The sequence below is a fragment of the Clytia hemisphaerica genome, unplaced genomic scaffold, assembly GCF_902728285.1.
Source record: "Clytia hemisphaerica strain Z4C2 unplaced genomic scaffold, Clytia hemisphaerica genome assembly, whole genome shotgun sequence".
Taxonomy (NCBI): domain Eukaryota; kingdom Metazoa; phylum Cnidaria; class Hydrozoa; order Leptothecata; family Clytiidae; genus Clytia; species Clytia hemisphaerica.
The window spans coordinates 447,056-463,600 of NW_027104602.1; the positions used below are offsets into that span (position 1 = coordinate 447,056).

At 35.8% G+C, this 16,545-nt stretch overlaps 3 protein-coding genes across 4 annotated transcripts in view; 2 read left to right on the top strand and 1 right to left on the bottom strand.

Annotated features, from left to right (window-relative positions):
* LOC136824220 (PMS1 protein homolog 1-like) overlaps positions 1–16,545 on the bottom strand; it is a 29,971-nt gene that overhangs the window by 587 nt on the left and 12,839 nt on the right. For both annotated transcript variants that reach the window (XM_067080397.1, XM_067080396.1), the window contains exons 15-16: positions 3,905–3,960; positions 2,327–2,520 (exon numbers count right to left, since the gene is read on the bottom strand). In XM_067080397.1, the coding sequence (XP_066936498.1) occupies positions 2,353–2,520; positions 3,905–3,960 (224 nt within the window). In that variant the 3' untranslated portion in view covers positions 2,327–2,352. The remainder of the gene's footprint in view (positions 1–2,326; positions 2,521–3,904; positions 3,961–16,545) is intronic.
* On the top strand, positions 9,886–11,338 carry LOC136824182 (uncharacterized). Its single transcript, XM_067080358.1, has 2 exons — positions 9,886–10,356; positions 10,725–11,338. The coding sequence occupies exons 1-2, from the start codon at positions 9,900–9,902 to the stop codon at positions 11,213–11,215; spliced, it is 948 nt and encodes a 315-aa protein (XP_066936459.1). The 5' UTR covers positions 9,886–9,899; the 3' UTR covers positions 11,216–11,338.
* Positions 13,797–15,308, top strand: LOC136824173 (uncharacterized). The gene is made up of 2 exons (XM_067080348.1): positions 13,797–14,261; positions 14,660–15,308. The coding sequence occupies exons 1-2, from the start codon at positions 13,805–13,807 to the stop codon at positions 15,148–15,150; spliced, it is 948 nt and encodes a 315-aa protein (XP_066936449.1). The 5' UTR covers positions 13,797–13,804; the 3' UTR covers positions 15,151–15,308.

The window sequence follows — 16,545 nt, forward strand, 5'->3', positions numbered from 1 at the left end:
CTTTTCAAGATGTGAATCTGACAGGGTCGACTTCTGGTTATTTTAAACAACAGGGTGGAAATTAGAAAGATTTTTCAATTTTTCGTCTACTTTCAGCGATTTTTGTTATTTTGTTCGGACAGGGTCCCAATTTTCTGAAAATTCTTATCTGGCAGGGTCCCCTTTTCAAACTTGAACGGTACGTCCCCGTCGGCCGTCAAGGTCAGTGCCCCCCCCCCATGTCCAACCCAAAATGCAAGTTATGCATAAGAGTATGGTTATGAAAATTCTTTCATACGTCCTACAAAACCTTTCATTATAATATGTAGTTGAAAAGTTTAGAAAACAAAAGGTATTGATTTTTTTTACATCTTATCAAGATCTTACTATCTTTAGCTTAAAATATACCTTCACGAAATTGTCTTTCCAACTACTCTCGGGTACCTAATAGCCGTCCCTCCCGCAAATTAATTTTTTGAAAATTTTCCACCAAGGACATTCTTATTCCAAACCCCCGCTTATTCCACCCCCCCCCCCGGCTAATAGGTACCCGAGAGTATCTCTAATCCTAATCTTTCAAGAGTTATTATCTAAAATCTACATATTGGCATTACCATTAACATACTCAAAATTTGATTATACTTTTAAAGTCTTTACGTACTGTATGTAAAGGTATAATATATTGGACTTTAAAAGAGCCGTTAGTATCTGGAAGACAGGACTTAATTGTTAAGTCAAAAGACTTTAAAGGCGTTTTTCATAAGAACAAACTATATAAGAATTAGAGTTTCGATGGCCAAAATATTAAGAACAAGTTAAGAACAACCTTTGCGGACTCCAAAACACCCGATTTATTAGGAAAATGGACAAAATGATTAGAAAACGGTGAAAATAAGAACGTGTTATAATAGGCTCAAAACTAAAAAAGTTAAGAGCATTCGAAGGCTTCAAAGATTTTGGATGTTCTTATAAAAAGAACGTGTATTTTTATCACATTTTCAAACCGTACGTTTCTAACTGTAACTGTGAAATTCTCTACCAAGGAGTTGGAATTTCATTGCAAACAGATTTTGTAAATCCACAGGGTTTAAAACACCAAGCCATCTACTCTACGACACGATCAATGAAATCATCCAATATTTTGGAATTTCGATGATTTTTTATGGCTAACTGTTTTGACTTTCACTAATTCGAACTTCTATTAGTTGCCTGAAGACATGAAACTTCCAGTAGCAGGATACTGCTGATATTTTTTTCCTTACGAACTTCTATTATTCGAATCTTTCTATAATTCGAACTAATTCTCAGCTCCCGTCATAGGAAAAACCTAGTAAAATACTTTCTATAATTTGATTTCTGTAATTCGAATAAAATAAGAATTTCGTTTCGAGTTCGAATTAGCGAGAGTCAACTGTACAATCATTCCCAAACTCTCCTGTCAAATTTACTGGGCCAAATAACTTTAAATAAAAATGTGGAGACGAGAAATAAAAAAAAGGCGAGAAATATAAATTTTTACATTTTTTGACGTTTCGATGACTTCTTTTCATCACCATGATCATTATGTAAATAATTAATACATTAAATAATTCACCTGTGTCAATGATCTATAGATAAATCAAGAAATTTGGTTAATTGATTTGACAAAAAAACTCTCTGACTCGAACTCCTTTAACTCGAACTTCTACTCTAATTCGAATTGAAACACTGGTCTCCTTAATATAAAATTATTCCCGTAAATTCAACTTTTTATCTAATTTAAAAAGAAATGTTTCTTACTTTTGAAGACAGTCAAGTGTTTTGTCATTTACCGTCGTTTTGCATAACAATCCCATTCCTGCACTAAGATTCCTCTGCCACTTGTCTATCGAAAAAAGACCCAAGTAGTTAAAAAATGGGCTTCAGAAAGCTAAGCAATTTTGTAACTAAACAAACAAGATTCTCCGTACATTTAAAAAAAAACCTTTCCAATCTAAAGCCGAATATACCATGCAGTAAAAGTGGCGGAAAATCCCAGGAAAGTCAGGAGAATCTTGGAATGGAAATCTTATGCAAAACGACGGTAATGGTTTTGGTGAAAAGTTCAAACGTAAATTAACGATAAAAACTTTGTTAATTCACGTGAATAATGGTTAGTGACTGAGCTTTTGGAACAGTATTAATACCCTACTTACAATATCACACTCTCGTATCGCAGACATATTCAGTTTTCATTCTAGCCTACTGCAAAACCTCGTTCTAAAGACCTATGTGGTGGAAACAATTTGAGAACTTATTTTCATTTTCAAGGTCGAGTCGAATCAAAAAAATATACAAAATTTTGATCCATTGAATGAGAAAAAGATACCTCCCAGTTAAAGTTAGCTGAAACCGTCATTGCATGATGTCACTAGGAATCTTCAGTGCACACGATAAAGGGTTTCCATGTATCGAATTGACGTCATGAAATTGTTGGTGTTGATTGAGCAACCATTGAAACGATTCCTTGAATTCACCAATCGAACATGTTGGATTGCTCTCGGAGATTCTCCTCGCCTCCTCCTGCAAAGTGTGAGTGTTAACTTAACTTTAACTGCCGTGCGTTTTTTTAAGATTCAACCTATTTGGCGCGGGAGGAAATTAAGGTTGGACCTATATCCCGAAAAAAAAAAGAACCTATTTAACCTATTTGCCAAATGTCGGCATATGCCGACATGAGTTACCACAGAGTTTACCAAAAAAAACTTGGCAGAGAAATGGAAAGGCTCATGTCGGCAAATACCATTATCGCCAAAGAAATCGAAAAGGCCAATGTCCGCAAAATGCCGTCATCGAGTAAGAAATCGAAAGTGCCTCCTATGTCGCCAAATGCCATCATCAGTACGGAAAGTGTTAAAGGGAAGCTCAACAGATTTTGGATTTTTTCGTTTCTATCCTGAAATGGTTTGTTTCAACGATAAATTTCAAAATTTCATAATTGCAACTCTCTTTTCACTCTTAAAATTAGTTTAATGAGCTTTTAAAAAGAGGCTCCCCTCTACTAAAATGAAATTATTTATCAAATAAAAAAGACGCACTTTCAGCTGTTTTATGACGTAGCCTTATGCTTATCTTCTCAGGCTAAAATTCAGTGAAGACATGCCCTTCAGTAGAGGGTTTGTGACTAAATTTTTGTGTTTCTTGTTGGATTTTTTATTGTTATTCAGATAAATCACCCACAAATTTCTAGAATACTTTTCTATGTATTTATTTCTTATTTAAAACAGAACTCTGAAAGCATACAGTCGGAACCACTACATAGAAATGGCAACTATTGCCTTAACGGGAAATATTTCCCGAACGGGAAGGTGAAAATAACCCAAAAAGGAAACTGTTTCCAGATTGAAAATTTCACTTTTCTGTTTCCCGTTTTGGTCAAGAACATTTCATTGTTCCCGAACGGGAAGTTGAATTTTTGTAAACAAAGCAGATTTTTGTTTCCCGATCGAGAAGAAGTTTCCAAATAGGGAAGTTTTTAATTGGGAATGGGGAAAGTAGAAGCGATTACCCGGTGGATTTCTTAACTACCCGGTGAAAGGTATTTATTTACCCTCTTTTACAATAGGCATCAGTTATTTACCTTCCACGACCATTTCCGGAGTGTGCCATTCTATTAGTGGTTCCGACTGACATACAGTAGTCATTACTGGATTTGTTCTGTTTTCTGAATACTGTGACGTCATAATCCAAAGAAAAGTCAATCTTTTTTAAAAAGAAAGGGGGTGATTTTTTGAACATATTTTTAACTGAAGTTAAGAGAGATTTTTCATGATTTTTATTTGAGAGATCGGACTTTCTTTCTCATTTTTATACTTAATATTACCAAAAATCAGGGAAAAAATGAAAATGACAAATTTGTTAGTTCCCCTTTAAGAATTGATTCAAATAATGGTAATTGAAACCATACCTTTATCCATTCGAGAACTTTTCGAGGACGATAAAACTCATCTTTTTCAATGTTATCTAAAAATGAGGGAAAATAAAACATCCATAACAATCTGGGAAAAAAAGATTCTAGGAATCAAAACCTTCTTCATTAAGGTCTTTCACGATAAGGTCAAAGAAATTCAAACTAATAAATTTATTTTTCAGTTGTTTTTCAATGTTGGATAAAAAAAACAAAGTTGGAAATTTTCACATTTTTCAAAAAGTGTTGCGCGCTGGAAAGGTTGTCATTCAACTCCAAGTAGCTTTTTTGCTAATTGGAATTTGGATGTTTTCCTTTTCAAGAGCTCCTTGTATACTTCACTGGAGTCGGCGCCATCGAAAAGTTAAGTTCACTCTACTGTAGCTTAGCAAGAGAGCTGTCCTTTGCGGACAAAGCCTGTACATAATAGGTTGTTTTCTGAAATGGTGCACCGTTCCTTTCTTACTTTGTATGAACTGAAAAGTATGCCACCGTCAATTAAGAGTTATTATTTTGATTCTTACAAAGTAGATGCCTATAATACAGAAAAATATGCTCACATTGCGCATCGTTCCTTGTTTACTTTGTAAGAACTAATCACCAAAAGGTTTATCACCGTTTATCAAGAGTTATTATTTTGATTCTTACAAAGTAGATGCTTATAATACAGACAAATATGCTCATATTGTGCGCCGTTCCTTGTTTACTTTGTAAGAACTATTTACCGAAAGTTATACCCTCCTCTATCAAGAGTTATTATTTTGATTCTTATAAAGTACACGCTTTTTTATAAGAATGGTGTAAATCCATTCCATCATGGATATTCTTAACTTTTTTGGGAAAATTATCCTAAAATATTCTTACAGCATTCTTAGGTTAGGATCCTAATTCAGACTAGATTTAACATTTAGTACATACGTCTCAAGGATAAAATGGCATTTTTGTGAAAGGAGTGAGCCTTACTTGGGGGTAATTGACAATTTATAATTGAACATGCTCTAAAAATGGCATTCTTAGGTTTAAATGCCAAATTCCATGATGGTGATATTCTTATAAAGTGTATTCTTATAAAAAAACGTGTAGGTGCTTATAACACAGACAAATATGCTCATATTGTGCGCCGTTACTTGTTTACGTTGTAAGAACTAATTACCAAATGTTATATGCCCGTCTATCTATTGAGTTATTTTGATAAACTTAAAAAACGCACGAAAAGCGTGCATGGTTAAAAGAACTAGTAAACAAAAACTGAATTTAGTGTGTTCGTCCACCGCATTGAGTACTTTCGTTTTTCTAAATTAGTTTCAGAGAAGAATATATTATTAACTTATAAATAATTAGAGTCGTTTAAAGAAGACCACAGAGAAAGGTTTCAAAGCGTAAGAGCAAAAAGGGTTTTCTGAAACTTACACAAACGCACACAAAAGTGATAGTAGTTGGTATCATCAAGAATATAAGCTTATTTTGAACAGAATGGTTCATAGGAGACAGCACAGAAAGTTTTCCAAAGCAATTTATCTTGTATAAATTCACTAATATACAGTTGGATAGAGGGAAGACTTTTATCACCAATAATGGTATAAACTTTATATAAAGGGTTTTTTTTCTATGTACAGGTTTTTCGTTTTTCGTTTTTAGTAAAAAATAAAAGGTTGTTGTGGTAGGTGAGATTGGTTGGATTGGTCTCTAGACTAGGGACAAAGAAGTGAGAAAAATAAAAAACAAAAGGGAATCACCCTAGCGTTAGGCTTGGTTACACTGGAAAAATTGATCAAAAAAAAAAGAATTGAGCTTGGGATTGAAAGAGAACAAAAGGGGATACATCGTTCAAAGTAAATCAGGGCTAAAGTTGAAAAATATCGTATGTTTACAAAATTTTTATTTAAAATATTATGTATATGTTGAATGGATTTCTTGAGATTTATCTTGAAAATGTGACTAACGAACTAGGTATCTTTGAGATAATGGATAGAATTAAAAGTTGAGAAAAACGTGGAGGTCACAGTGCAAAGATGAGCTAAAGCTCACAAGAAACATCTATCTGAAAGCTAGTGCATATAAAGTCAAAATGTTTTCTAGTTAATTTTTTTTTCTTCGTATAGAAGTGTACATAGCTCGAAAACCACTCATGGTTAAACCTTATGTACATAGTTTATTCTTCTTCTATAATCTCAAAAAGATAAACAAACAAACAAACAAACAATAAAATATAAGATATAATATATATAAGTGAAGTGAGAAGAGATTAAAAGAAGCTTTGGAGAAATTGTAGGTAAGAGGGGGAAGGGGGGGACAAGGGTAGGATAAGTGGGTAGAACCTCCAAGGCTTCTTTCATTCTGTTTTGTCACTTCTTGAAAATTTAAAAGGTATGTAATATAATCATATAAAATGTTTCAACTGTTCATGGTGTGTCTGTTAAGGGTGTTTTTCAGTTCTTTACGATTTTCCATTACATGCCAGTCGGATAGCAAGTAAGAGAATCTGTTTCTAGTATTCTGTTCTAATTCATTTTTAATGGTCCGTTTGTGTTTTTTTTTTCATTAAGAATTACAGCAATGACGTCAAGGTTAGCCGAGCAGCAGGAGTTGAATAACACTTGTATAGTTGAGTAGGATCGTTCTACTTTGGATAGGATTTCCAATAGGTACCGTGAGATTGGGTAACTTGCATCAGTGGAGGCTAACATGCATAGCCCTCAAATGAAAGACCTGGCAAAGTTAAATCAAAACAAAAATGGTAGAGTTGAGCTGCGAGCGAAGCTGCGTAGTTGTATTTTAATGACCAGTCAGGTTTTTTATTTGAGGGCTATGCATGTTAGCCTCCACTGATGCAAGTTACCCAATCTCACGGTATGCTGATGTGACTTTGTTCTTCATAAGCTGCAATATAAGATTAATTCTACGGTAGTTTATTGTCGATGTGAAGTCTGATAGGTTGTAATGTTTAAGAAGTTCGTTAGTGGCATGTTTCGACAGGCCTAACAGAGACTTGAACGCGGAGCAGAATTGTTTGTTGAGAAGATGTAGATCGGTTTCATTTATATCAACTATTTCTAAGCCATATAAAACTTTCGGAATAACTAGAGATTTAAATAGCGTTGAGATTGTGTTCGGATGCATTTTACGTTTACCACTGGAAATCAAGGACGAAGTCACTGCCCATAGTTCAGAGATTCTGTCTTGGAGATGTTTGTGAAGCGTCATTTTATGCGATAGGATGTACCAGTGAACACCAAGATGTTATAGGTTCTGCTGAGGATAGATTGCCTCCCCGTTCAATATAAGGGAGGGGTCAGGAATGATTTGTTTTCCTGATATTATAAACTGAGTCTTTCTTTTATCACTGTTGAATTTGATTCCTTTGGATTCTCCATGTTTAACAACTGTATCAATCATTCGTTGGAGATGGTTCAAGGTTGGACCCCGGGGGGGGGGGGGGGGCACTCGATTTCGAAACGACGGTATGTGCCGCGCAAAATTTGCTTTTCAAAATCGTACCCTTACAGTGCAGTTCAAAATGGCTGAAAAGGTACCCTTTCAGTGCATTTTCTCTTGATTTACCCAACCCTTATAGTGCACTATATTTCTCAGCTGTAAACCTGCGTGAAAGAAGAAGCTTGGGAAATTTTCTGTTTCAAAGAAAAACTGAGAAAATTATTCTTGTCAGAGCTGTAATTATCAGACAATAGAAACTTTTTCAAATAAACGAGAAGTAAAAATCTTTCTTTTTAACCCTTATTTTGGATTTGTTTTAAAATTCGACCCTTGCAGTGCAATCTCACAGAAACACACCCTTACAGTGCATTTTGGGATGTTGAAAAACCCCACCCTTAAGCACGGCACATGACGTAGGCCAGATCATATGAGTGCCCCCCCCCCCCCCCGGGGGTTGGACTGACCAGTATGATGTCATCCGCAAAAACTATGATAGAGGTGTTTAGATCTGGTGTGAGTAAGGCTCCAAGATTGGATTTTTTTATCGTGTCAATAAGGAACTCTGTGTAGATATTGTAGAGATAGGGTGACATGCTTGATCCATGTCTGACTCCTTGTGTTAATTTGAAACTCTCAGAATAATGACCTTTGTATTTAACACTAGTTTCTTCTCTGAGATATAAGTTTATTAAAAAGCGAATAACAAGTCTCGGTATTGTTTCTCTTGTGATGAGATTGTTGAATAGTACGAGCCAATTACAACAGTCAAAGACTTTCTCTGCATCCATGCTGCAAACATGGACAGGAGTGCCTTGACTGTTGTACTTTGTAATTGTATCTCTCAGTAGTAGTTCAGCATGCGACGTTGAGACATCAGAACAGAAGCCAAATTGAGCACTTCGATGTTGCTTTAGATCTGGGCATTTGATTATGATGACTTTCTCGATAATTTTTGTGATGATTGGTATGAGACTAATTCCCCGGTAGTTGTTTGGGTCACTCCCGGGGGGGGGGGCAGCTGGGCAAAAGGACCGACGGGTATGTGCGGGTCCTAAGGGTACCTTTTCCAATATGTTTGAAATGCACTGTAAGGGTCGGAAAAACTAGAGATGCACTGTAAGGGTAGAAATTTCAGAAAATTCTTGAAAAATCTAGATATTTTGACCAAAATTGCTAGAATTTTGACCATTTTTTGCACGAAAGGGATCGAAAATTTGGGGGAAAATGCACTCAAAGGGTATGATTTTCACTGATTTTTGCTGCACTGTAAGGGTGCAATTTTAAAAGCCAATTTTTGGCCCGCACATACCGTCAGTCCGCAAACCCAGTGCCCCCCCCCCGGGGGGTCACTAAATGGCTTACGATGGGACTTAACGACTGGTACAATGTGTGATGATATGCTGGTAAGTTGTCGATTGTCATGATGTTGTTTATAAGGTAGGCGATAAAGTTCAGAAAATTGTTTAATTCGGTAATAGCTTGTTTAACATCAGATATTGATGTGTCAAAGTCATTACCTCCGGATCGAGTTAAATTTTGAAGAACGTCTTTGAGTTTCTTGTTTGATTCACTATTATCGATTGAGTTAATTCTTGGGGTACTAAGTAGGTTACCAAAGTGGCTTTTGAATTTTGAATTCACTGTTAATTTCTTCAGGTGTAGTTTTATTGTTAATTGTGTACAGTTTTTGGGATTTTGAATTAGCTAGGCGGACTTTCTTCCAGTATGATCTGGAATTGAAGTTTTTGATTTTCTCTACATTAATATAGTGTTCCGCAGTAGATTGGGTTTTACACGTCTTGACTAGGCAGCGATAGTCTTTTCTAGCAAGTTTGTATCGGTTAAATTCAACTGAGCTATCATCTCTGGGAAACCTTTTTCACGCCAAGAGTTGAACATTTTCTGAAGAGTTTTTCTTTTCTTGGTTTGGTTTCTTTATTTAGTTTCGGTTTTTTTAACTAGATTACTTAGGTGTTTCTATTTTTTTTTCCCTGTGAATGTCTTTTAATCGGAATTGAATAATCAAGACATGAAAAATGACTATATTGTAATCTGTTTTCAATGAATAATCTAAAATGTACTGGAGATGACATGTAGGCGTTAATAATGTGCGCGCGCTCTTTCGGGAGCGTGATGGATGATGGAAGGCGGTCGTTTCAGTTTGGTTTACATCCAAACTGTGCTGTGACGTAGTAATATTATAACATCGAGGTAGACAAGATAACATTCAGGTTAAAGGTTTTATTTTTACATAAGCGTTCCCGTTTGATATCAGCCACATATTTCATATCAGGACAGTGTCCCTATATTATGCTAATTATAAGCAAAAATATGTTTTTCTTTTCCTCTTTCTGACCAATATTGCTCCACATCCATGTCAATCCAATGTGAAAAAGCTTGTGAATTAAAATTGATGAGTAAGCAAACGATATCACTCTTATTTAAAAACAAAACCTTAGAATTTTATGTATTCACTTTATAAAGTTGATCCATATTGTTTGTTTCCCTCTTCCAAATGATCGAAAATCTTGTTGGTTTATTTTTACAGAATTAAATAAAAATGATCGAGGTACCGATAAAAGCTATTCCAAAAGCCATACAATTAGCTACAATTACTTCGCATAAGATTGTAAATGAATGCACAGAACCAAAAGTCTCAGCCGTAACAGAGAGGGACCTTAAAAACTTGGTCAGTGAATTTGAAGAAAAGAAAGACAGGTTGGATGTCTTGGTTGATTCCTGGTTATCTCAAAGGGAAGAATTGGTCAAAAGCGTGAAGGCAATTGCTGGTCAATGCGACGAAACACACATGGATGTCAACATATCAAATGTTGCTAGTGGAGTTGTGGGCTTCGTTGGGGCGAGTTTTGCCGTTACTGCAGTGTCAATAGCCTTGGCTCCAGTAACAGCTGGTGCCAGTGTTATTGCAGGCTTTTCAATCGCCGCGGTTACTGTTGGACTTTCTGGGGGAGCTGTTGGTGTGGGAGCAAATATCATTGGACCTTGGTTGATCAAAAGTAAGTGCGCTTCTCTACACAGTTTATTTTTTATATAAGAATTACATAAATCGAAATGAGTCTCGCCTTAAAATATTCTTAGTAATACTTGTTGAACTTTCATGCTCCTTTCAAGTATTGAAAGCGAAAAAATGAAAAGAAAAAAAACTAATCAAAAACCCCGAAGAACTGAAAAACCCTAACTGAAGAAAGAAAAATTAAACAAAACTTTTGAGGCTCAGCATAATTCTTAAAAAAATCTTAAACTTTTGAGTCTTATAAGAAAAAGGACTTTCCCAATCGTGTATTCATCGCTGAACCTTTGTAAAAACAAAGGCGCAAATTATAGCCGGTAAGACTTAAATGTCTTAATCTCGTTTTAAATTTAGAAAAATGCAAAGAAGCTGATGAACTTATAAAGAAAGATGATATCATGACGCAAGAAGTTCAAGCACTTTCTGAAGAAATCGAGAAAATATCGTCAACGATCGAGTCACTCAAACAGCGCCAACACATCGACATCGGTGCTAGCTCATTTGGTTTTGCTGCAAAAGCTGCAGCCGACATTGTGGAAATCGTGATGTGCGCAAAAGCAATTAAAAGTATCACGACTGCTTCTCAAATTATCGACGGTATAGTAGACGTGACTAAAGTGGCCGCGTTGGCTGGCAGTAAGACGGCAATGGTATTTGCGGTTTTCGGATTAGCCGTTTCGATTGGTGAAATTGCATGGTACTCCCGGAAGATTGACAAAAAAGAAAAGTCAGAAGCTGGATTAAGTTTCATGAAAATTGCAGATAACTTGACACAGCAGATAGCCAAAATTCGTCAGATCAAGATTACAAATGACCAGCCCCGTACAAGAAGTAGTACAGTCTAAAGTGAACATTTACATACATATAACCGGAGAGAAAGACATATTTTATATAACGTAAAATTCTAATTCATTATCTCACAGAAGTTTCTCTAGTATAACTTAAATACAATGTAATTTCTTTGTTCAGCTTTGTTTGATATTTTGTTTTGGATATTCAATTCCTCGGGGAAGTAGAGCGGGTTTATAGATAGATAGAGCAACTAGAGGGGGCCTCTTTTTTTAGTTAAAATATTGAATAAAAATGGGTCGTTCGCCAGAATAAATTCTCGCAAAATTTAGAAATTTTATTAAATCGCCAAAATAAATTCCACCAAATTGCACCAAAATTGGCGAATGGGCTCGATTCGCCAAAACTTCTTCTCGCCAAAATTTCTTCTCTTTTCCCGTCATCATCTGCAAAAGGCGTCATATAAAATGAGAATACTTCTGGAAATAAATCCAGTGATTACCATTCAAACCAGAAGCATACCCGGCGGAACAACCGTAAAAGCAGGGAGGCTGCAGGGGCAATGGGATAAAATCTGCTTGGAATTTGAGAAAAAAATCTCATTTTCTTAAAATTGGGGAGGCTCACCAGTCTCCCAGTCACCCTGCTTTCGCCGGGCCTGAGAAGCAAAGAGTCTATCAGGGAGCGTCGTATTTGAAAATGTTTCGCCGAAATTTAAAACATTTGTAAATAAACATATACGCACAGCTTAGCTCATTTTAAATTCATATTGTATCTTTTATTAGGGGGAATTCTTTAAATTTTGTACAGTTCATGAACCCCGTCACCAGGATGAGAAATTTCCAGTAGATTTTCATATTTCAAACCATTGTGAAGTAGCGCAAAACGTTTTGAATGATATTTTAAAGACATTTCAATGACATAGAGGCCACAAGACAACTTCTCTCAAGTTTTTGAATAATACGACACTCTCAACCCTAAACTAAGGGCTACTTTGTCATAAAAAATCTACACTACAAAGTTTTTTCAAGTAGCTTTTTTTCTAATTGAAATTTGGATGTTTTCCTTGTCAAGAGCTCCTTGTTTGTTTTACTGGAGTTGGCGTCATCGAAAAGTTAAGCTCACTCTAGCTTATCATGAGAGCTGTCCTTTGCGGACAAAGCCTGTACATAATAGGTTGTTTTCTAATCTATATAGTTCCGAAATGTTTAAATATAAATCACATGGGAAAGAAATAACCAGAAATAGCCAAGGTGAAAAAATAAAAACTGTTTAGGGATGCATACATGCTAGTCCAAATATTAATTGATTCCAATTGGTCAGCAGTATATCATTATCACGTTTCCGGCGCGTTTTGGCCACTTAAAAAAAGGTTCAGTTGCTCAAAAGGCTCTTGAATAGTCATTACAAAAATCACCATTTTGTACCTTTTCCGAACGATTTTTAAACATCCTTAGATTAGCTGTCAAAGCACAATACGTCAAAGGTTTGCAGATGAGATGGAGTTTTTATAAGATGCTTTAATAATTTTTTTTTGTTCCTTGATTTGATACCATACTGGATATATTAGTTATGAACAAAATACATAAATTACCCCAAAATTGAGAAAATGGCAAGACCAAGACCTGTAAAAATAATTGGTCATTTGAAGTAATTAAAATGATGCGTTCTTCAGAAAAATTTTTATTACTGGCTAACAACCAACCAAATCAAATAAGAACTTGTAAAAGCTCCATCTCGTCCCAAGGTTTGAAGTGCTTGCTATTGGTGACCTCTTCAAACTAGTAAATTCTTTTTCTCAAAGCTTAATTTGATGATCGCTACCAGCCTGTAACGATGCGGGCAGACAGTGGCGTTGTGGGAAAATTTTTCTGGAGGGGCTAAAGTCAATTTTTGGACCCCGGTGGAGGTCCTTTAAATTAACCCATGTTCGTTCGTCCGTTCGTTCGTTCATTCGTTTGACTGCATTTTTGAAAAAATGAAACATTTTTTTATATTATGTATTGTCTGTTAGTTTTCTCAGTCATTTTCATTTTTTTCGGTCGTCTACCGGCAGTGCTTTATTTTTACCCTACCTTACATATTCTCAAACAGACACAATAAACGCACGTGAAAGTGAAACTTATAATATTATAAACATCGAGATAGACTAGACAATATTATGGTTGAAATTTAACTCAGTAAAGAATTTTGTGTATTCAATCCAACATTTCCAATTCATTGTTGGACGTCATGTTGGACGAAAAGTCATTTGCGCAAAAACGTCAAACATTTTCTTCCAACATGATTACGCAAATGTATCCGACATTGAAACCAACATAAAAGTGACGTCAATCTCATAAAAAATGTTGGATGAAAAGTTTGACGGCGATCAAACTTCATCCAACATGATTTCCAACAATTTTCTTAAAAAGTTGCAATTTTATAACTTGCGCAAATGAACCCAACATTTGATCCAACAATAATGTTGGATCAAATGTTGGATTCATTTGCGCCGGCCTTAATTAAACGACGTCACTCTTACTTAAAAAACAAAACCTTAGAATTTTTGTGTATTCACTTTATAAAGTTGATCCATATTGTTTGTTTCCCTCTTCCAAATGATCGAAAATCTTGTTGGTTTATTTTTACAGAATTAAATAAAAATGATCGAGGTACCAATAAAAGCTATTCCAAAAGCCATACAAATAGCTACAATGGCTTCGCATAAGATTGTAAACGAATGCACAGAACCAAAAGTCTCAGCCGTAACAGAGAGGGACCTTAAAAACTTGGTCAGTGACTTTGAAGAAAAGAAAGACAGGTTGGATGTCTTGGTTGATTCCTGGTTATCTCAAAGGGAAGAATTGGTCAAAAGCGTGAAGGCAATTGCTGGTCAATGCGACGAAACACACATGGATGTCAACATATCAAATGTTGCTGGTGGAGTTGCAGGCGTCGTTGGAGCAGGTCTTGGCGTTACTGCATTGTCAATAGCCTTGGCCCCAGTAACAGCTGGTGCCAGTGTTATTGCAGGCTTTGCAATCGCCGGGGCTACTGTTGGACTCTCTGGGGGAGCTGTTGGTGTGGGAGCAAATATCATTGGACCTTGGTTGATCAAAAGTAAGTGCGCTTCTCTACACAGTTTATTTTTTATATAAGAATTACATAAATCGAAATCAGTCTCGCCTTAAAATATTCTTAGTAATACTTGTTGAACTTTTACAAAGCACTTTTAACTTTGATTTCATGCTCCCTTCAAGTATTGAAAGCGAAAAAATAAAAATAAAAAGAAATTAATCAAAAACCCCGAAGAACTGAAAAACCCTAACTGAAGAAAGAAAAATTGAACAAAACTTTTGAGGCTCAGCATAATTCTTAAAAAATTCTTAAACTTTTGAGTCTTATATATAAGAAAAAGGACTTTCCCAACCGTGTATTCATCGCTGAACCTTTGTAAAAACAAAGGCGCAAATTATAGCCGGTAGGACTTAAATGTCTTAATCTCGTTTTAAATTTAGAAAAATGCAAAGAAGCTGATGAGCTTATAAAGAAAGATGACATCATGACACAAGAAGTTCAAGCACTTTCTGAAGAAATCGAGAAAATATCGTCAACGATCGAGTCACTCAAACGGCGCCAACACATCGACATCGGTGCTAGCTCATTTGGTTTTGCTGCAAAAGCTGCAGCCGACATTGTGGAGATCGTGTTTTGCGCAAAAGCAATTAAAAGTATCACGACTGCTTCTCAAATTATCGACGGTATAGTAGACGTGACTAAAGTGGCCGCGTTGGCTGGCAGTAAGACGGCAATGGTATTTGCAGTTGTTGGATTAGCCGTTTCGATTGGTGAAATTGCATGGTACTCCCGGAAGATTGACAAAAAAGAAAAGTCAGAAGCTGGATTAAGTTTCATGAAAATTGCAGATAACTTGACACAGCAGATAGCCAAAATTCGTCAGATCAAGGTTACAAGTGACCAGTCTCGTACAAGAAGTAATGCAGCCTAAAGTGAACATTTACATACACATAACCGGAGAGAAAGAAGACAATTTTATATGACGTAAAATTCTAAATCATTATTTCACAGAAGTTTCTTTAGTATAAGTTAAATACAATGTAATTTCTTTGTTTGATATATTATTGTTTTAGATATTCAATTCCTAAAGGAAGTAGAGTGGGTTTTTGAAGAAAAAAAATAGAGCAACTAGGGGCTGTTTATATGGGGGCGGGATGGCCCGGTGTAGCGGATTATTTGAACTACCTGCAAAAGATTACTCCCCCGGTCATAATAAACTAGTAAAAAAAGACTCCCCTAGAGTAAAAATTTCCCAGGAAATTATAACTCCCTTTTTATAGTAAATAATGACTCCCCATAGCTTTTTTTCTGTAAGAGGTAAGGAGCTAAAATAAACTAGTTGAATAAGACTCCCCTCAAAAGTCAAGCAAAACAAGCAACATGCTGAATGGACCTACCTAATGATTAACATCAGATGAAAATAAGAGAAAAAGCGACAATAATTGTACAAAAATTCAGAATGGAAAAATAAAGCTTGTGTGTTGAATAATGTAAAATGGTAAAAAGGAATTTCCCCAAATACGAAAATCACTTAAACCATTCAGGCCAGGGGGGGGTCAGTGTACCAGAAGGTGGCGTGTATCCTGGGGTGGGTGGGTGTTTGAGAAAAAAATTTGTCATGTACTACATGTGTACTATAATTGGGGTGTTGGGTCCAAAATCGATTTTGATTTTTACTACCTGTGTACCAAAATAGGGGTGTTGGGTCCAAAATCGATGTTAACACTGGTTAACAGTGTGGAAACAAAAAGGTTCAGAAAAAATTATCTACTAAAATAGAAATGTAAAGTTGTTCTATTATAAATTGATCAAGCCAAGTTTGTCCAAGATCATTCTTCCAAACTTCTTGGAATGAATTGTAATCCTACCAGATCCCACTGAATGGTTTATCGAGTCAATGTAAACATTCGAAAATTTGAATTCAAACATTCAACATTCGTACATTAGAGGTGCCAACTCTCACGCATTGGGTGTGAGACTCATGTATTTCTACATGGTCTCACGTAATTTTTGAAAAGTTTGATTTCTCACCCATTTTGGATTTTTGAGAAAAATTTTTCCTGTTTTTCCGATTTTTGGAAAAAAGTTTTCCCAATTTCCCGATTTCTCGATTTTCCGAAAAAAAGTTTTCCCGATTTCCCGATTTTTGGAAAAATGTTTACCCGATTTTCCGATTTTCGGAAAAAAGTTTCTCTATTTTCCGGATTTTTCAAGGTAGTACCCGGTAGTAAATGGGGGGTATGGGGTGGTTTTGGTTTTTACCAGGTACTACCTGGTAGTAAATAGGGGGTATGGGGTGGTTTTGGGATTTTTCCATGTAGTATGG

Bases quoted from the DNA above. Each gene is read 5' to 3' on its own strand.
- LOC136824182 (XM_067080358.1), top strand. From the start codon at position 9,900: ATGATCGAGGTACCGATAAAAGCTATTCCAAAAGCCATACAATTAGCT. The intron at 10,357-10,724 runs GTAAGTGCGCTT...TTTTAAATTTAG, and splicing joins TGGACCTTGGTTGATCAAAA to AAAAATGCAAAGAAGCTGAT.
- LOC136824173 (XM_067080348.1), top strand. From the start codon at position 13,805: ATGATCGAGGTACCAATAAAAGCTATTCCAAAAGCCATACAAATAGCT. The intron at 14,262-14,659 runs GTAAGTGCGCTT...TTTTAAATTTAG, and splicing joins TGGACCTTGGTTGATCAAAA to AAAAATGCAAAGAAGCTGAT.